This window comes from Geospiza fortis, unplaced genomic scaffold, assembly GCF_000277835.1.
Source record: "Geospiza fortis unplaced genomic scaffold, GeoFor_1.0 scaffold425, whole genome shotgun sequence".
Classification (NCBI taxonomy): domain Eukaryota; kingdom Metazoa; phylum Chordata; class Aves; order Passeriformes; family Thraupidae; genus Geospiza; species Geospiza fortis.
Window position 1 is genome coordinate 1,604,552 of NW_005054387.1, and position 21,105 is coordinate 1,625,656.

At 43.1% G+C, this 21,105-nt stretch overlaps 2 protein-coding genes across 2 annotated transcripts in view; one reads left to right on the forward strand and one right to left on the reverse strand.

Annotated features, from left to right (window-relative positions):
- The window catches only part of NIPSNAP2 (nipsnap homolog 2), a 14,204-nt gene extending 6,390 nt beyond the window's left edge, over positions 1 to 7,814 (forward strand). The window contains exons 4-10 of the mRNA XM_031060610.1: positions 630 to 724; positions 2,599 to 2,669; positions 3,012 to 3,152; positions 3,553 to 3,584; positions 5,031 to 5,125; positions 5,907 to 5,990; positions 6,703 to 7,814. Coding sequence (XP_030916470.1) covers positions 630 to 724; positions 2,599 to 2,669; positions 3,012 to 3,152; positions 3,553 to 3,584; positions 5,031 to 5,125; positions 5,907 to 5,990; positions 6,703 to 6,767 — 583 coding nt within the window. The 3' untranslated portion in view covers positions 6,768 to 7,814. The remainder of the gene's footprint in view (positions 1 to 629; positions 725 to 2,598; positions 2,670 to 3,011; positions 3,153 to 3,552; positions 3,585 to 5,030; positions 5,126 to 5,906; positions 5,991 to 6,702) is intronic.
- Positions 7,815 to 11,624: 3,810 nt separating this feature from the next.
- PSPH (phosphoserine phosphatase) lies at positions 11,625 to 21,099 on the reverse strand. Its single transcript, XM_005425404.3, has 6 exons — positions 21,049 to 21,099; positions 15,935 to 16,093; positions 14,939 to 15,073; positions 13,361 to 13,506; positions 12,519 to 12,667; positions 11,625 to 11,811 (listed from the first exon to the last, which is right to left on the reverse strand). The coding sequence occupies exons 2-6, from the start codon at positions 16,072 to 16,074 to the stop codon at positions 11,701 to 11,703; spliced, it is 681 nt and encodes a 226-aa protein (XP_005425461.3). The 5' UTR covers positions 16,075 to 16,093; positions 21,049 to 21,099; the 3' UTR covers positions 11,625 to 11,700.
- Between the last annotated feature and the right edge of the window lie 6 nt (positions 21,100 to 21,105).

Genomic DNA, 21,105 nt, shown 5'->3' on the forward strand with positions numbered 1-21,105 from the left:
AGGAATTTTGAGTTGGAGGTATTTTTAAGGCAGTCCCAGTGTTCATTAGTGGGTGAGTTGCCTCAAAGTAAGAGCACTTGCTGAAATCAAAAATCAATACTGTGAGCTACAGCCACTATTTCATTTATCAAATTATTTTTATTCATTCAGCTCAGCAGTTCTAACTGGTTTAGAAGAGTGTGCTTTCATATTTCTGATTCTTCTCCGTTGAGGGGAGCTTTTCCTCAAGCAAAGAAAAGCTTTTCCTCAAGCAAATCACCCATGTAGGCTGAGTTTTCAGTGAGATATCCTGACATTTGTTTTCCTGATGTGTTGGATAACCTTTTAGATAAATATAATTATTTAGATACACCTAATTTACTGCATCCAAAGATGCAGTAAATGTTATATATTATAGAAATGTTGTAGATCTTTGTTAGAAATTTCTAAAAAAATGGTAACACTCACCTTAATTCTCCATGGGGGTGTAGCCACCTTCCCCCTGCATAGCAGAATTTACTATTTCAGCTTTCTCCTCTGCCAAATAAATCTTGTGAATGTTCCTAGCATGATGCTGTGTTATACATTGATCAACTGTGGCCTCCCTGAAGGCAATGCAACCCAGTGTCTGTGTGTTCCTTGTTTTCAAGTCAAGAGGTGCTGCCAAAGATTCATGAAGAAAAACACTACCCTTGTGCTCTGGTGGGGACTTGGAACACGTGGTACGGAGAGCAGGATCAGGCTGGTAGGAGATAGAAGTACAACCCAATGTACACCCATGTGCTTGGCAGGTTTTCTTCTTTTGAAATCATCTCCCCTGTGTGCACTCCAGGGGGTGTGTGCATCACTCCTCAGCTGTCTTAAATAAATGTGCACTGCTTGCTTTTTGTGCTGGGTTGGACAGCAGAGCGTTCATCCCTTCAGTTTTGTCTCGTTGTGGATGTGTTTTCATGTTTTCCAGGTGGTGATGGTTGGTAAAATGAAGAGGTTTTGGGGATGTATTTATAAAATACACTCCTGTGGGAACCTGAATATTTATGGGTGACTCTTGCAAAGGCAGAGTTTGTCCCTCCTTGGGCACTATAAAAGCTTTGCTCAGCCTTTCAGGCTGTAATTGCTGTATGATAATAAATTATAAATCATTCCAAACCATCTGCATTGTGAACTTCACATTAAACTTTACTGGGGGAAAATAAAAATCTTTCTGTTCATGTTCATACAAGGATACTGCCTAACTATGAAAACAAACTGGAGCTAGACATGGCTGAAGAGCTGCTACAGAGGTAACTCCAAAGAGCCCAGTGTAGAGAGAAAACCTGAAAAATGCCCTGGGAATTGGAAGGAATGGGAAGCCACAAATCCAAATCCATAGAGGTTCTGTGAGAGCTGTGCCAGGCTCAGTGCTGGGGCTTCCTGATTAAAAAATCAACTCCTGCACACAGCAATTCTCCCTGCAGTGCCAGCATGTTGCAATATTGACCCTGAACAAATGCAGGGAATTAACAGCAGATGAACCAAACAATGTCTGAGACCAACCCTGGAAGTCGAAGGGGAATTGGGGAACGAGGACAATTGAAATGGGAATTCCTCAGGCAAGTCCCAGTGGCTGCTTTTGGAACAGATGAACACAGGCTGGGTCTGTCACTGCATCCCCAGCCTGCCTTGGAAATGTTCTTGCAGCACTGGAATAAAGCAGATTGAGGGGTTGGACTTGTTAGCATATTGTTTACACTGGCTAGTGAGAAAACATCAACATAATGAGAAAATGAACAACAATAATGAATTATTAGTGTTCAGTGCTGGGTTAATGTCAGGTGGATCCATCAAATCTGCCCTGGGGGTGAGGCAGCAGGAGCAGGAGGAGAAATCTGCTCTCCCATCAGCCTGTGGAAAAGGCACAGAGCTGCTCAAGAGGGCAGAAAATAGGTTTTATTTTTCTGTGAGGTGAAATTACTGCCTTTCTATACTAATTGCTTGTAAATACATATTTCTGTGATTTATTAAAGGGCTTTATTCTGATTTATTAAAGAGGGAATGCTTTGAAAAAAATTTAGATACAACTATAGATACTGGAATTGTTTTTATAGGGGAAATCCCAGCAAATATTCAGCTTTCTTCTGCTTTTATTCATGTTGAGCTCAGAAATAACATTTGCATCGTTTTTCATGTCCTACAGAAAATGTCTTGCTTGTGTGCTGGAGTAATTTACTGAACTGAAAATCTGCCCCTCTGCTGCTCTTAGATGAAATTGGTACAAAGCACCTTTTTGGAACTAAGTCATCCTCTTCAGCTGAATCTTAATTTCAATAACAGTCATGACAAGTCATCACATCTTACTAGCATGGCAACAAAAAGTCTTTTCAGAAATTCTTCTGTTACCCTCAGAGTAAATTGCAAAATTTTCCAAGGAAACCCCTTTCAAATAGCAGATTATTCCATTATCCCTAAAATAATCCAATGTGATTTTCATTAATGAAAATCTATTTTCAAACCTGCTGCTTGGTTTCTATTTTTGTGTAATTTTGTAGTGTGAAGGGCATTTTATAATGTGATTTTTCCATAAGATTTACCACTGGTCTGGGACATGCCTGAAAAAAACTGAAATTTTCTCTGTTTCAGTTCATTTGTGGAGATATGAGGGAGGTTACCCAGCTCTCAATGAGGTCATGAGCAAACTTCGTCAAAATAAGGTAAAAAATACTGATTTTGTTACTCAGAAAAGAGCAAAGAACAGGCAGAACAATTTTTAAAAAAGCAGATTTAGATACCAAAGTTTCTCCTCCCTTCCTGTACAAGCCCAGAAACCTCTTGGAGAAAGGATTTATTGTCACATTAATGTTTCATTCCTGAATACCTCCCCTGTAAATCCTTGGAATTCTCAGATTCACCAGAGAGAATTCAGGTTCCTTTCAGGATTTCACTGTCCCACAACCCTGGCAGCATTAAAAAAAAAAACCCAATCTAAGGCACATCTGGTGTCCTGCTGTTTGTTGCTGCAGAATTTGACCCATTTTGCCCCATTATTTTTTTAGGAATTCACAGAATTCCGGAAGGAGAGGGGTAACATGCTCCTGTCCCGTAAGAACCAGCTCCTGCTGGAGTTCAGCTTCTGGAATGAACCTGTTCCCAGAGATGGCCCTAATATTTATGAACTGAGATCCTACCAACTCAGAGTAAGTCCAGATTTTATTTCTTTCTGATTTTTGATGATCTGTGCTGTCCTAAAAAAACCTTTGGAAGGTTTTTATGGCAGACAGAGCTTATCTGAAAAATCTGATTTTTATCAGGGGTGGTTTCTGAGTCAGGGCTGCTCTCAGTGTGGGGTCTGAGGGGAAGGCAGGCTCCAACAAGATCCTGATGTCTGCAGGGCTGAAACCCTGTGGTTGCTTTGAGGGATGCTTCAGAGATGACTGAGAGGTGCTAAGCAGAGCAATTAGAGATTATTTAAATATTCTTATCACTCCCAGCAAGGGATTGTGTTAATGCAGGGCAGTTTCCATACAGAAATGGTGTGAAAATTGTATAATATTTTGTTTTAAACTGCAGTTTTAACAGTGGGTTTTGTTTCTGCAGCCTGGAACAATGATTGAATGGGGCAATTACTGGTAAGTGTTAATTAATTAAGGTAAGTGTTGGCTTCAGCCCTGGGCTGCTCCTACTTGAGAGGTGCAGGTGTAGAAAAAGGAGGGCAGGAGGTGCCAGGGTGGCACCAAAACCACCAAACCCCCAGTCCAGGGGCCTGGTCAGACAGTCCTGTGACCCTCTGAGGGGAAAAAAAAAGCAATTTTGTGCACAAACAACCCTCTGTGGTTTGGCTTTGCTTCCCAAAACCCTTTCAGTTTGCTACAAAAACCTGGATTTTCAGCAGAAAGCTGCTTGGGAAGAGTGGCACTTCTTCTGGGAGCCTTGGTTCATCTTTCCCAAAACACTTCCAGCTGAAACCTTGGCTCTTTGAGCTTTCAAAGTCAAGTTACTTCTTGAAAAGCTGCTGAGCAGCACATCTGTATTTTAATATATGGGTTAGAAGTATTTGAGACAGTTTTCTATTGATTATATGCTTGTGGGTTTGTCTTATTTTTAACCAGTGTAAGCTTATTTCAATTTACATTCCCTGTTCTAGTGGTTGATAGTTAAACAATTTGAAGTATTTTCAATTATTTGGGCAAAGGTGAGGACTTAGATTTTCAGCCTTGTGATTGATATAATTTTTTCAATTACAGTCATTTGAACAAATTGAATTTAGAATTTTTTTTTATAAAATAGGCACATCTCTACTGGTAGAAAATCTGTTTTATAACATACAAGAAGAGAAATATTTATCTTAATTTATGCCAAGATCTGAATGAATAAAAAGTTGTATTCCACTACCACAGAATCTTTGGAAAATTAATGTGGCAAAGCTGACATGACTAAAATTTAAGGATTTAGTGATAAAACCTTCTATAAAGGTTAACTGGTTAACTATAAAGGTTAACTGCTGAATTTAACTGTCCCAGCAATTCTCTTTATCCTGACTTTGGTTGAGAAAAGTGATTAATACAAAATTTAGTGAAAATGTAGCCTCCAATTTTAATGCATCTTAACAAGACACAGAAGTAAATCTTAATTATTTAGTGCTGAAAACGAGCATGCTGCAGCTTTTTTCTTTATTTTAATTGCTGGAGTGCACAGCAAATGCAGTTTAACATTCCAGCTTCCCTTCCAGTCTGGTTTTTCCCCATTTTCCAGTGGTTTTTCCCCATTTTCCAATGGTTTTTCCCCATTTTCCCTGATGTCCCAACAATTCTCTTTATCCTGACTTTGGTTGAAAAAGTGATTATTACAAAATTTAGTGAAAGTGTAGCCTCCAATTCCAATTTTACTTAGTGCTGAAAACGAGCATGCTGCAGCTTTTTTCTCACTTTTAATTGCTGAAGTGCACAGTAAATGCAGTTTAACATTCCAGCTTCCCTTTCAGTCTGTTTTTTTCCCATTTTCCCCTGGTTTTTCCCCATTTTCCCTGATTTCCTGCCCAGATGTGCAGGCTCTGATGTCTCCTTGCTCCCCTGCAGGGCTCGTGCCATTCGGTTCAGACAGGACAGCAATGAAGCAGTTGGGGGATTTTTCTCCCAGATTGGACAGCTCTACATGGTCCATCACCTTTGGGGTAAATTCCTCTTTCTGCTTTCTTCTCCCTCTGAGCCAACCCAATCACTTTGCCCAGGAGGAAATAGTTTTACAAAAGTTTTACATAGAGTTTTACAAAAGGCAAAGGAAATGTCTTAAAAGTTGAGGTTTAAAGTTTTTTTATTTTCCTAATTTTTTAATTTGCTGATTTTTTTTTTTGTGTAGATAAATTTATTCTTCACCAAATAAGAAATGAATATTTCCTGTTTTGTTCTGTTTTTCCCCCAGTTTCTGCTGTTCCTTTCTCATTAGGAGCTCAGTGTTTGCTCTCAGTCCCACAGCCATGACCCTGCTGTCCCAGCTCATGCTGAAATCAGTTTTTTTACAGTTTCATTTCAAACCTCACATTCACCACACCTGCAGAAAGGAAATCAGGCATTTATTTCCACTCCTGCATGCAGGTGTTTTGCCTCTCTCTGTACATTCATATTTATAAACACCTTAGGATTGTTTCAACTTGAAAAATAGTAATTTGTTAGAAATGACTCAGTTTTTTCTTCATATCCCAACAATCCAGAATTTTAGATTTCAGCAATCTGGCAGCCCTCATGTACAGCTGTGCCCCTGCTTTATCTTACCTGTGCCCAGGCATTTTCTGTCTTCCCCAGCTCCTTCTTTTTGAGATTTTCCTTCTGGCAGAGAACTCCTGATTTTTTTTTCCTTCCTGCTTTTCCCAGCCTCCTAATTCCTCCTTGGAATTCTTTTAAGGGATTTCTTCCTGTTCAGGAGGGAAAGGAATCACTTTGTGCTTGTTTTCCCAGCTTACAAAGACCTGCAAACCAGGGAAGATATAAGGAATGCAGCGTGGCATAAACCTGGCTGGGATGAACTGGTTTATTACACAGGTAACCCATTAACTTCTCTGGAATCCTGGGGGCAGACTTTGAGCTTTGTGCCACCCTCTCTGCTCCTCAGCACATCCCACTGGCAGAAAAAGTTTTGTATCTCGGGGGAAATGTGTGTCTGTGTCAGTTTTTAGTCTGTAAAGGAGCAGAGGGGTTTTGCACTGAGCTGTAAGGTGAATTTTGCAGCTGGTTGTACATGGAAAAGTTGCCCAAGTGCTAAAAAATTGCTGCATTAATACTGAATTTTTAGAGCAGCATTTCTGTGGAATGTGAAAGAAACAGATTTATGTAAATGCTTGTCCAAAGATTTAAGGAGCCAGGAGTGAAATTTACCTTGATATTAAATGATTACTTCTGATATTTAATGAAATACAGGAGCCTTGTTAAATGCATTGCTGGGAAAAGGGAATTTAGACTTTGGAACAAAAAGCCAGGAGATCTTTGAGATCAAAGAAAGCTGTCACAACAGAACTCCCAGAAGTGTGCCAAGATGTCAGATTTGGGCTCCATAGGGCACATTTCAAAGGAAGTTACACCACAAAAATGTAGGATCACTTCCATTTTGGTGGGAAAAATGGAAATATTTGTCTTCAAACGAGCAGAGAGATGATATTAAAATATTTTTTTCCCACAACCACCGTGCTAGAGGGATGATTACTGAATGTGCTGAACTCTGTCAGTGAAATTCAAACCACTCTCCCATTTTTTTCAGTGCCCCTTATTCAGGAGATGGAGTCCAGAATCATGATACCCTTGAAGATTTCTCCACTTCAGTAAAGTCACTGATTTTCTTGTGCCTACATAGATGAAGTGACAAGTATTTGTCTTAATTTATGGTATACACTGTATATCATAGTCTGAAATATAAAAGTACTGTATTGAGCTTATAAAAGAGACCTCTTTTCTTCAGAACCCACGACCTTCTGCTCTTAGGGGAAAAAAAAAATAACAACAAGACTGTGATTAAAAGGTTGGTGAATTGAAAACAAGTCCAGATGTGTGGGCCAGGTCCCCAGGGAATGTGTGACCTACAGGATTGGGAATCTCCTGCTCCACAGGCAGTGCCCAGAGCTCAGGAGCAGCATTGCTGTGAGCATTTAATGACTGCAGCTCTCCAAAGCAAACGTGGGAGTGAAATCAGAAGCTCTGGAGAAATGAGAATTTCATTGCAGGTTGTGAAACCAGCAGCTCTGGGGCTGCTGTGAAATCACCCCTGGCTGGTGGAGCAGGCCTGAAATCAGCCAATCTCCATTTCCAAGCAGGCAGTCATTAATTTGGGATAGTGCTGTGTGGCAGGGGATGGATTTGGGACAGAAGGGGCATTGCAGGGTCTCTGAGCACACGTTTGTGTGCAACCTCCCCCTGGAATGGATCCCAGGCAGGGTGAGCCACGCTTCCCCCGCAGACACTGCCTGAACACCCTGCAGGGAATCAATCCACCCCAAAGCATTTCCCTCCCCAAACAGCTCCAAAATCTGGGAAAAGGGGTTGAATTTAATAAGCAGTGCTGGTTCAGCCTCAGAGGGGGGCTGCAGTCCCCGTGGCTGGGTTGGTGTGTGAAGCTGGGCTTGGCATTTCTGTGTACCATGGTGTCCAGTTCTGTTTTGGTTTCACTTTTAGGCTAGAATGTATCCACACTTTTTGGTGTCTGCAACGATGTGAACATCCTGTAAGTGACAATAATATTCTCTCTCTCTCTCTCAAGTGGCTCCAAGAATCAGTGTAACATACTGAATGTACAAATCAGTTCTGAATGTCCAGTTTGTACATTTCAAGAAGTTTTCAGGAAGAACATATCAGTCAATAAAAACCTTTTAATTTTCACTTTTTTCTGGAATCTCCTATGTATTGCACCACTTGTGTTTTTTCTCCTCTTGCAGTGTTTAGTATAGAAAATTTAGAATATTTCAGCTCAATTAACCAATATCACTTCTCTGGGCTGGGGACAGCATTTCCCATTTTCTGCTCTCCTTCTCCAAAGTGAATTTACAATCTCTCCATCACATCCCATTCTGCTGAGTGTTCTGTGATGATAAATACAAAACACTTTTCCTTTTGATTTTTCTCCACAAATGATGCTTCATTTTGCAGGTGTGGTTTCTTTCCCACTTGCACTCGTGCCTCCCCTTGAGTTTCCCCTTGAACAAAGTCAATATTTGATCTGGTTCTTGTCTGGTTTTATATTTTCCTCCTGTTGCCAAGTGATGATGGGATTTTACTGAGGCACACTCTGTGCTGTATCAGCTTGAAGTTGCTCAGTGGGCCAAGGAAATCATTTGAGCTGATCCTTCCTTGTAAGTCAGCCCTGAGTACTGATATCACCTGGGGCTACCATTTTTCCTTATTTTGGGGCTGCTCTTGAGCTGCAGAAGGAAAAAAGGGATGCCAATATCACCTCCCAGTCCTTTTGATCTCTCCCAGATTTCTTTTCCCTGGAGAATTGTCCTTGTAACTCCCACCCAGCAAACTCAGCCAGAGACAAACAGCAAAAAAACATTTTTGGCGCCACAGGATTTTTTGTGTTCTGATGCTGTCTATGTTTTTTACCTTCACCAGGAATTCAGTTCTGCTTGGCACAGCTTTGTTGTCCAAAGACCACAAAGTTTTGCCTGGATGAGGAATCAGAGCAGTAACTGGGTGTTCTGTGGGATGAGATCACAGAGTGCAGGTCCCTCACCCACTCCCAAGATCTGAATTCCCCCTGGAATTCTGAATTCCCCCTGCCCTGATGTGTCATGGATGAACCTCCCGTCATTCTGAGCTTCCTGCTCTGCTCTGGCTGCCCTCTGGGACAGAAAAAACAGATAAAACTGATAAAACTCCTTATTTTACCTGCAGCTAAAGCAGTTCCTGCTATTTTCCTTACAGATATCAGTGTAAGCTCAAAAGGAAATGGGCAATGCCAATTTTTCCTTGGCTTCCCTTTGCCTGAGCTGGGTTTTCCCTGGTTCTGTGAACTCTGTTGGGATTTTCCCTCTTGATTCCATGGCTGAATTCAAGTTTTCCTTAGGTGAGCAATCCCTCAGCATCTCTTACAGAGCAATCCCTCAGCATCTCTTACAGCACAGCTGCTGCAGTTCAGAGCTGAAGTCACTTCCCAAAGGTGAAAAGTGGGGACAGTGCTTGGAAAGGCCTCTGGCAAATCTCAACTCTTATTCCACTGCAATGACACAATTAAAACTCAGGTTTAATTGTCCTGGAGAAGGCTGCAAACTGTCCCACATGCAAATACATAATTTAAAGCAATTCTGTCTTACTGAATAATCACATTAAAAGCTTTTTTATAAAGGCTGGTGATCAAAAGACCCACCTGGATGGAGCCCAGGTCCTCCCTGTGTGCCCTGTGCTGCTCCCCAGACTTTGCCCCTCTCTGCTGGGATATGTCAGGCAAACCTGTGACACTGAAACTTTTCCTCCCCCTGCTCTATTCCCTGCTGGGAATTTTCCACTATTTCACAGACAAAACAGCTGAGCCTCTCCTGAGCTCAGCAATGCTCCTGCTGCCTCCTGGGCTAGAGGTCAGCCTCCAGTGCAAGGGGAGGGGGGCATTTTATTTTTTCTTTTCCAAGGCAGTGTGACCTAAAGAGCTGTTGTGAAATCCCTGGCACAGCCCCACGTTTCCATAGAGCCCCGAGTGGCAGCAGCTCCTGCTGTGAATGTTAACTTCATTTCCAGGGCTCTGCCAGAGCCCTGAGCCATGCCCCAGTGCCCTCCAGCTGATCAGCTCCATGGCACATTTATTTCCTTTTTGTTTCCTTATTTCTTTTCCTTATTTTGCTATTTATTTGCTAGTTTTAATTCCATAAAAACAGCAGACAAATTCCTTCACTTCCTAACTGTGGGGTTGCACAGGGAAAAGTAGGAGCAGAAACTCTTCAGATGTGCCCTGCTGGTGCAGCCCTGCCTGAACAGAAGCAGGATTGTCCAGGAGCTGCCCTGGGAGCTGGCTGGGATTTCCCTCAGGAAGGATTTCCATCTTTAACACTCCCAGAAGTTGTGGGGAGCACTGCCAGCCATTGTCTGCTTGGCTTTTGTGGGGTTTGCTGAAGCCTCTGCAGATCCTCTGGGGCTTTTACATGTCTGCCTTGCTCCAAAAACCATCCCAAGTCTGGTTCTGGATTTGTTTCCTTTTAACCCTTCTCTGCTATTTAAATGCTGTTGTAACCTCAAGCCAAAAACATTTTTCAGCTGCAGCCCTCTCTCTGGGCTGTGGTGACTCCTCTGTCCCCCATCTCCTCCTCACAGAATGAACAGAACCAGTGTTTGCTTTAAGTGCTGCTGCTGCTCTAATGACTGGACAGCAGCTGTCTCGTGGCACCTTGGTTTAATCATCATAAATTAAAGACATTCAGTGCTAATTGTGAAAAGCAGTGATTATTACGAGAAAATGGGAAATTTTGGAGGGTAGGGACATCCCTTGTTTCTGTTTCTGAAATATGTGGTGGGGTGAAAGACAATTGCCACACTTCTGGAAAAATACTGGGGCTCTTTGTAAGCACTTAGAAGATAAAAACCTCAGCAGATATTAAATGTTTTTAGTATTGAATCATGTCATATTTACCCATCTTTCTCCTGTGTGCTGTGGGGATGGAAGGAGGGGGCAGGTGTGATGGATTTTAACATTGGTAAAGCTTTCCACATCCTCACAGGTGAGATTCTTACAAGCCAGGGAAATAAAAGTCCCACAATGTGAAAAACACTCAGGAGAGCTGTCAGCATTTACCAGGTGTGTGCTCCTGGATCAGACACTAAAGAGACTCCTTAGAAAACCAGGCTCCATCAGCTGGAGCTCAGAGGAGTTCTTAGAACAGGTCAGGCTTAACTCTGGCAGAGTTTAGGGGTGGTTAATCCACGCTGGAGGCAGAGGAAGGGACTGAGGTTTCCTTTTTAAAGGTTGATGAATTCACTCCCATCCTGTTACAGCTGCTGGGGGTGGGTTGGAAATGAATAAAACATTCCACAAACACTGGGACCGCTTCCCAAAATCAGCAGTTTGGAGTTTGATTGGAATATTTTGGTGAAGAATGGGAACCACTCAGTCCCTCACCTGAAAATATTTCTTGGTCAGGGATGAACATTGGCTCTCAGATATCCCTGCAGCTCCTGCACCAGACAGGTTGAGTAACTGATGTTGAGTAACAGGTGACACCACAGGTTCTCTGTAGTCATAATTTAATGAAATCAGAGATATTTAGAGATGTTTTCCAGCTGTTCACTGCTTACCTGCAGCTGGGATTCTGTGCAGTGAAAGGTACTTGCCAAACTGCAGCCTGAATTACATTATTAATATTATCATCATCATCATCATTATTATTATTATTGATTAGGCAAAGTCAGCAAGGGTGGCCTTGTTCTTTTTTTGTCACCCAAAATAAATAGAGGCATTACTGATGAAACAACAGGTGTGCAATATTGACCAGGAGAGAATCTCTTCAGGTATTTTTAACTTTTTATTTTCTATGTTTAGTCTTCCCTTGGAAGTAAATAATTTATTTCTTCCACCATAGGAAAGTTTTATTCAAAATCTTCCCCATTTTCATTCCAACCTATCTGAGCAGCATGGTGCCATTTGCCACACGAGCCAGAGTGCAAGGTCCCCAACCCCCAGAATCATTAAAAACTCCAGGCCACAAGTTTGCAAACAAATAAATGTTTAATGGCATTGTAGAATGGATTTACAGGTGTTAAATAGATTATTTTACAGGAGGATTTATCGCTCTTCCAGCTCCTTTAGCAGTTCATCAAAGTGGGTGATGTACCACTTGGCTTTCTCCTTCACTTGCTTTCTGACCACATTGCCTCCAAATCCAATGAAGCAATCCTGGAAAAACACAAGGAATGGGCACATGGGTTATTGCATGGAAGGAGGGGAGTTCTCAGTAATTAAATTTGCTTTTAAGATTGGATTTTAAAACCCCTGCCCTGTTTTCCTTTGCATTCATTTTTCAGATTTATTAACAATTCATTCTGCAGCATTTTGGTTATTGGGGTTTTTCTCAGTGCCTTGTAGCCTCCAGATTGTTCAGATGTGAGATTTTACTGAGAATCTGATGTAAATGTGATGCAATTCCATTCAAGAGCAGGTAAACATTGGCTCATGCATGAGCATCCCACAATTACCCCTCTCCTGTTTATCTTACCTCTGTTTGCCTCATCCCAGAGATACCAAAAGCAAACTTTAACCCTGTCCTCAATCATTAACCAGAGCAATCCTCATTTCTGCATCTCACAAAACCCCCTGCAGTGAAAGTGCAGGGTTTAAATTTTCCACTGCAGCTTTTTTTTCTTTTTTTTTTTTTCTTTTTTTTGCCTAGAGGTGGGAAGCATTAAACAAATCCTGAGCAGTTTTGGGGTATTGGGGGAGGGAAAGGAGCTAAAGGGGAGGTGGGATTAAAATCTCTCCCTGAGACATGAGCATTTATAAAAGTTTTCTTTCTGGTAATTTTTTTATTTAAGAATCCAAACTTCACTCTTCTCTTTGCCCCAAGAATTTGCTCAGAAGGAATTCAGCGTTTCTGTAATACTCACTCCAGGGGGGCAGGCTTCCATATCTGTAGCTCCATCTCCAATCATAACCACTTTCTTGAAATGGAACTGTTCTTTCAGATGAGTGATAACCTTTCCTTTCCCCCCTGATTCAGCTGTTGGTTGTGTTTCATCGAATCCTGCATATTCTCCTAGAAAACAAAGGAAGGACAAGTTGGAAATACAGATATTTTGAAGGAAAAATAAATGAAGGAAAATCTCTGTCTGTGGTTTTGATTTCAGTGCTTGCAGCCCTGTAAAACTCACAGCACAGCATCCCAAATCAGTAATTCTGAGGTAAGTTTAAGGCTGGGATTTCACCCAAGTGTTTCAAAGAAAAATGGAGACATTTTCAGAGAAAACCAGAAACCTGTGTGGGCAGTGCTAGCAATCGATTCGCAGCCACTCTGGTGTGAACATCCCAGAGCAGCACCCAGGATGATGCAGAGACAGAGCAGAAAACCCTGAGTAAGAACAAGCTCAGCACCTACAGCTCTGCTGGGGCAGAGCTTCAAAGCCAGAGCAGCTCCAGAGCCCAAAGCCCCTGCAAGGCAGGGCTGGGAGAGCACCTCAGGTCATGGACTCTTTAACTTGAAGGAGAGGAGAAAATGAAACTCTGCTCTCAGCAGCTGTACAGAGTTTTACCTTTGGCACAGCTTGCAATTAAAAAGTAACTGCAGCTCTATTCCTTACACTGAGCACACCCTGAGCTGGTTTTTGGTATGGTTTTGTAATTTTCCTCCATGGATTGGTAAGAGGACAGTGCCTGCAGCCAAATACCTGAGAGCTGGAGGCAGGAAAGTGCCATTGATTAGCAGAGGGAGGAGTTTGGAGGGGGCTCTCACCGTTGAAGTAGAATTTGAGCCTGTTGGCAAAGACGTTTGCTGTGGGGATGTTCAGCTGCAGGGCCACGTGTTCCACAATGCTCTGAAAGCCCCCTGAGACCAGGAACACCTGAACCCCTCGCTGGTGGAGTCTGCTCACCAGCTCCCTGGGAAGAGACAGACAAAAGTCAAAGAGATCCTCCCTGAGCCAGGCTTTGTGCTGCTCCAGCTTCCTTTGGGGTGTGCTCCATCCATCTCTGCTGCCCAAAGCTTTTCCCTCTTTGTTTGTGCACACACCTGGCTGGCAAGAGCTGCACAAAACCATCATTTCATTCCTCAAAAACAAGCACTCCCTAAAACTGCTTTCTTTCCACTTTCACATTAGTTCCCTTGAACAAGTGAGAGCAGATCCAGGTCAATTTTTTTTTTTTTCTCAGCAAGAAAATAATCTGGAATGCAGCAAAAAGCAGGGGATGAGAGAAAACCACTGCTCCAAAATGCTAAGTGGGCTGAAAAGTGCAAAATGCAAATGTTTTCTAGCTCCCAGTTGGTTCACCAGATGCTGGACACCAATGCCATCTTTAGAAGAGGGCACCAGCTAGAGAAAAGGAATCAAAAAAAGAAGTTTGCGAGCCCAGTAATGCCAGCAGGACTTGAAGGCAGTGCAAAGTCTTGGGATTTGGCTCTGGGGGCAGAAGATCAGCCTGCAGCAAGGAGAGCAGGGGAAGGGGTGGCAGGACCAGCAGAAACACTGAAGACTGAAATGCAAAGCAGAGGCTTAAAGCAGGACACAGAAAAGGAGGAAGAAAGGGAAGGAATGAAAAGGAGGAAGAAAGAGAAGGAATGAAAAGGAAAATCACATGATCCTGAACAAGGAAACAATGTTCTCTTTGTAGCTACCTCTAGCTGTCTTCTACAGAAAAAAAGATAAAATACAAGCACAGGATCATCAAAAACTCTTTTTATATGCTAAAAATATTTCAGACTTGAAGCTATGGTCAGATTTTGTAGCAAAGAAATTCTTTTCAATTGATAGAAACAACTTGAATAGGGGAAAAAAATCCCCAGAGCTTTTCAGTTTAAATAGTTCATGTTCATTCCAAACCTCAGGATGAATGAATGCACATATTTATGTGTGTTTGCTTTAATTTTAATGTTTTGAGGGACTGCAGAATGGGTAGCTCTAAGCAATGGATCCCCCAAACTGCACTGAGCAGAGCCAGAGAGAGGCAACAGAGTTGCAGAATAGACCAGATTTGAGGAGGTATTAAATCTCCTCCAAGTCCCATCACCCATGAAAAACCAGTGGTTGAACAGATTCTTTTCCATGCCCATTTAATCCTTAAACCAGGGTCTGAGCTTGGCAGATCCTGGTTTGAGGGTTAAATGGGCATTTCTTTTTCCATGGATGTTTAACCACCAGCCATGGAGCCAGTGATCCATGCTGTGCTCTGTACACACCCAGCATGGAGATGGGGCAGGAAAGGCAACACAAACCAGCTCTGTGGCCTTACAGCATCACTAATGACACAGAATTTGCTTTATTTATTGCATCTGCTTCCTGAACACTTCAAAAAAAAAAAATTCAATTCTTCTTACCTTATTCCTGGAGTTAGCTGAGGTGGGTTGTCAGATATTAATTTCTGCACTTGTTCATAGGAGGGCCTGATGAGACCCAACCGTGCTGTGAGAGCTGCCTTGAATGTCACAGTGCCACCCATGGCTCTGCGGGTCCTGAGGGACAGCCAGACATCAAATCAGGGACACTCCACCAGCCGGGGCTGCTCCCAACACCACAGCATTAACGAGGAGGGACAAGGAGCCAGGTAATGCTGAACCCCAAGGATTGGTGGCCAGGAGAGCTCCATGCATGGGGGAACCAGTGGAGCAAAGGAAAAGGGCTCCATTCCCTCTGTGATGCCTGACTGGGAGCACATTCCTGAGCTGAACCCAACAGAGCTTTGGCTAAAAACTTCAGCTTGTGCTGTTTCCCAGCCTCAGCAATGGGTTGGGATTGCTGTCCCCTCTCCTCCATCTCATGGTAAGGTTTTCTTATTCAGAACAGGGTTTGGTACTGCTTAGCCAAGTTTAATGATGAGGGCTACTCTTAGCCTATCAAAATTACTAATAGAGTAATTTAAAATTACCAATAGAGATGGTAATTCAAAATTACCAATAGAGATTTAATTCCAGGGTAGTTTTGTTGGGCAGCCTCACAATTCCCAAACAAAGTCACCTCATCCTTATTACCCCATCCTCATCCACTTATTACCTCACTTATTACCCCATCCTCATCCATTTATTACCCCATCCTCATCCACTTATTACCTCACTTATTATCCACTTATTACCCCATCCTCATCCATTTATTACCCCATCTTCATACACTTATTACCCCAACCCCCTTTACAAACTGTAACCATCTACAACAGAACCAAATGACTGCAAAGGACAAATCCATGCTCACAGACCAATCCATGCTCACAGCTCCATCACCCCTGGCTCACTGTGCCTGACCTGTGTGAGCTCCCCAACCTCACTCACATCTCTGCCATGGCTCACTGCGCCTGACCTGAGCTCCCCAGCCTCACTCACATCTCCGCCACGGCGTCCCCGACCCCGCAGAACTTGGCCAGCTCGTCGATGCCCTCCTCCCTGATGACGGTGCTGTCCACGTCGAAGCACACGGCGTCGGCGCTGCGGAAGATCTCCTTCAGCTCCATCAGGGATGCCATCCTTTTGGGAGCCTTCTTACTGTGAGGGGACAAGATGAAATCTGAGTGGGAGTAGTGCACTGTTTCCTGAGCCATTGGTGCTGCTGCTCTGGCGCGGGCGAGAAGGGCCGAGCGCAGGCGGCTCAGGGCTTTTATCCCGGGGGAAATGGTGGTGGAGGTCTGCCCCAGCTGCTGATTTGCTCCTGCTGTTGCTGCCTACTGATGGTCACCTCGTGCTCCAGGTGGGCTGTGGAGCCCTGGGCTGCTGCTGATTTGTTGTCTGCAGGCTCGGCCCATTCGTGGGTTCAAGGTTGCAGTCCTTGGCATTGCCTGAGGCACCGGGCTGCCAAGAGCTCTGTGGGGTTGCAGGGCTCTGGTTCAGCTCAGGGGGGTCTTGGTTTCTCATCTCTCCCAGGCTGGGGTCTCACAGCAGGTGCTGCAGGACACCCAGGTCCTAAGGATTGATTGCAAACTATCCTAAACCTATCAATGAGCGGTTGTCCCTAAGTCAGGAGGGTTTAGATCCTGTCCTACATCCTCATTAATAAAAGATTGGACCATTAACATTGGGGATTAGCCTTTCATAAACCCATCAAACCCTTGCCCTTTGAGAACTTCACTCAACCCAAGACATTGCATTTTCCATAATAGTCCCTGAAAAATCATTTTAATCCCTTTCCATAATAGTCCCATTTTCTACCCCTTTTGTTGACAAAAGTTTCTTTTCTACCCTTTTAGATCTGCCCACTACAACATGTTGAGCACTTCTGCAGATCAGAAGCTTAAGGATTTAAATATCTTCTTACTCATCCCTACTCACCTTGTGCTTTCATAGGGGAATTAATTCAGTGTGGATGTTACTGTTTACTAATCTATAATTTAGACACAAACAACACCTGCCTATTTATCTCACTTCTCAGATTTTTGTAGAAGTTTTTGTTTCTTCCAATCTCTCAGACATCTCTCAGGACATGTCTTGTATGATTGATCTGGGTTGCAGGTTCTTTTCCTGGGACAGGGGAAAAACACCATCAAACAGCACATTCTTGAGAATTATGGATGTCTTTATAACCTTTCATCTTTTGTTTCCCTCTCACTAATGGTCAAAGCAGGAACAAGAACCTTTGGGATTATTCCCAGGACATGATGAATATTGGGATACACAAAAGGCTTTATGAAAAATACCCATCATCACTACAAATGTAGAGCACACACCTCTCTTATCTGCTCTTGAGCATGGAATAAAAGAGAATGCTCCAATCTGTTGTTGGGAGGTGGAAATCTGTCTGAAGGAACCACCCAGCCTGAGTGGTGGAACCTGTTGTGAACAGCCAGGAGCCTGACAGATGTCAATGAGCAAGGGACAGAGACAAGGAGTGACATGAGAGGCTCAGATGGGACATTTTTGGGGTTTATTCTGCTGCCTTTGAGGGGGTGGTGGCACTGGAGGAAGTATCCCAAAAAAGGGCTTTTCCAGAGCCCCTCTGAACTGCAGTTTGGCACAACTCTGCCCTTGGTCCATGGACACACCATAAAACCCCAGTCCAGCCTTACAACCATGGCTAAAGGATTATTTGCTGCAGGCCATGTGGGATTTTATCTTTTTCTACAAAGACTGCACCACACATGTAAGAAAAATTAGTTATCATGAGTAACTGATAGTTATATAATAGTCATAATAGTTATAGAATAGTCATAATTAGTTAAATGAGTTATCAGCCATCAGCACAGCATGTAAAAGAAAAGTGGACATCAGAACTTCATGGACATCAGAACTTCATATATAATAGTTCTATAATAGTCAAAATTAGTTAAATGAGTTATGAGCCATCAGCACAGTATATAAAAGAGAAGTAGACATCAGAACTTCATATATAATAGTTATATAATAGTCATAATTAGTTAAATGAGTTATCAGCCATCAGCACAGCATGTAAAAAAAAGTGGACATCAGAACTTCATGGACATCAGAACTTCATGGACATCAGAACTCGCCTCTGTCAGCACCCAGTTCTGAGGTGAGGCCTGGTGGCCAGAAGCCAGCTCTGAGGTCAGGCTTGGCCCTGGCTGGGCAGGTGCCACGTGAATTGCACGTTTGTTTCAGCCTTGACTTGCAGAGCCGCAGAGCTGTGCTTGTGTTTGCAGTGAAAGCTCCCAGATTTCCAGGCAGCAGGGCCGTGTTCCAGGGCAGCTGTGACACTGGCGTCACCAAAGTGTGTCCCAGCAGCCACCCTCCTGATGCAAAGCCACCATTGCCACACCTGGGGCTGCTCTGTAACCCTGTGATGCAATGGCACCGTGTGGGGACATGTCACTGTCACATTTTCTGAAAAATCCCTTCGCCAGGATTTCTTCTCCTGGGAAGTTGAGAAGCCTCAGAGAAAAATGTACATCATAATAATTATCTGATTAGCTTCTCCTGTGTTTGCTGCTTTGGAATGTGGTCTGGACATTGTTTACCAACAGGTGAATGTTTGATTGGTTCCATGTGAATTGCTTTTACTTAATGGCCAATCACCATCCAGCTGTGTCAAGGCTCTGAGGAGTCAGTCACGGGTTTTTATTATTCATTCTTGTTAAGCCTTCTGTAAGTATCCTTTCTGTACTCTGTAGTATAGTATTCTTTAATATAATATCATATCATAAAATAATAAATCAGCCTTCTGAGAACATGGAGTCAGATTCATCTCTTCCCTCATCCTGGGGACCTCACAAAGACCACAGGGACACTGCTCTGTGACGTGACTGCTCAGTGACAAGCTGCAGTTTGGGTCTGGATGCAAGGCTTTAATCTGCCCCAGGAAAAGGTTATCTCTCCACAGGTGTGCTGGGAGTGATGAAATGTTCACGTTTCCTTCTCTCTGATATCCACATTTCCCATGCTCCTTTCCCTGCTGGATGAGCTGACAATGATGGCATGAAAGCTGTGCTGGACTTTGCACTTTGATGGACAAATAAAGAAGAATTATTGTGGAGTCATAGTTGGAATTAACCCTGTCCTCTCTTTATTCCTCTTTGAAAATAGTTTCAAACTGTGGGTTTATGCTGTCTAAAAATGACAAATCGGAAGGGAAGAATTGCAAAAATCATCAGTAGCACATTAGAGCAAAAAGAATTAAAGTTGTGTAAAACCCTTCTACGGACAAAACTCAGCTGCAGTCAGGGAAAAGCAATTTTGTATTCCAGAGTGGTCCAGGCCTGGGTAAGTGGCAGACGTTAATTATTCCAAAATACAGAGCATTTGATTGCTTAAAAGTGTAAATGTTTTAATGAGATGGGAAGAAAAATGAAATTCCCACTAATAATGGGTTCTGTTTCCATATGAAAAACACTGATAGGGAATCTCTGATCTTCCTACCACTGAATTTCAGGTAGGTAATCAATTCCTAGCCTGAAAAGCATCCAAGCAGCAAATATTTCAACAGGTCTGATATAAAATACCATGGGGAAGAGAAGAACAGTGGGCAAAGACAAAAGAGTGAGAGAGAGTGAGGTAGGGTGAAACTTGAGATAAAGATGGAGAAAAAAGAAAATTGTAAGGGGAAAGGGGAATTCTCATGAGATCTCCTTGCCTCCAGACTATGAAGTGTTTGATTGGGCTGTTTTAAAAAACTATAAAGACATTTTCACAAGAAATAATTCTCTTTCATAATAGACAGGGTGGAGTCACAAACAGGGGAATTATGTAAGAGCACATGGGAAAGGAAAACAACTGAAATCCTCTCTGTTTGCTGTCCCTTCAAAGAAGGGCACTTGCCTCACGGGGAAAATCTGCCCCATCCTCTGTATCCACAGGTAATGTGGAAATGCAAATGGAAGCAGTAAGTGGTGCTCAGAACTGCAGGTGTTCTGGGGCTGCAAGGTTCTGATGAGATCTCAAACCCCTCATTGTGACTAAACCTCCCTTGTTGTCATATTTCATCTTTCAGAAGTGCTGCCACGCTGCTACTTTGCATGATGATCACATTTATTGCTGTTAAAAATGAAGATTAAGTGAATCTTAATGGAATATTACCCAGCACTCAGGAATATCCTTGTTTGCAAACAATTTCTGATTCATTTCCCCACTTAACATTGTACTGAACAGTAACAGAAGTTCAACCACATCAAACTGTTTCTTTTGCCTTGAAGGGAAACTGCTGCTCAGAGCAAAGGATTTGGAGAAAATAGTTCTTGAAAGTTTTTTTCAGGACCTTTTCCTCCTACAGCTTCTAAGAACATTCCCAGGAGTGTTTCCATGGTATGAGTTTAAACAAACCACTTAATCCTCATTGTTTCCAGTCCTGTGTCTGTAAAATGGGAATAATACAGTGGCACAGCTTTTCTGTGCTGAGCTTTCATCCTCAGAATTAGCAACGTCTTGAAAGCTTTAGAGGAAAGCTGATACATTTAAGCAGATTAGTTATATTTAAGGAAATTGTGTTTGTGTTTTATATAAGTTTTAGAAGTTCAACCCATCCACACATAACTTTCTGTGGTTTGCAGGGTGAGAATAGGAAGATTCAGTCCTTAATCTCCTGGGTTTTCTTCATTTTTTTAAGGTTTTTGTTAAACGTCCTGGGTTTTCTATTTCATTTTGGGTTTTGCTTTAACCTCCTGCTCAGTTTGTGAAGGCAGAGGCACAAAACTGCCTGCGAGTCAAGAGATGAGCAGCTCGCAGCTCCGCACGATTATCTGCACAGCAGTGCCTCACAGCGAACTCATTTAAACACCTCGCGAAAAGCAGGTGAAAAAGGCCAGAAGGAACCTGTTGGATGTTGACATCCACCTCCCAACTCTCCAATCCCCTCTCGCCCGTCCTGCCAAAACGCTGCTGCATCCCCCGTGCCCGATTGCATCATTCATTCACGCCGCTGTTATACACCAGCCGGGCAGCACAAGGCACAAGATCCTCCTCGTTTCCCCGGCTGGAAAAACCCCCCTTGTGTTATGGAGCTGCGAGCCAAACTCCAACCCCTTCCGAGCTGCGAGAAAAGCGCGATGCCGGGCACTTACAGAATACAGAGGGGAAGTGGCCGTGGCTGCTGCTGCCGCCGGGAGGCTCCGGGCTGC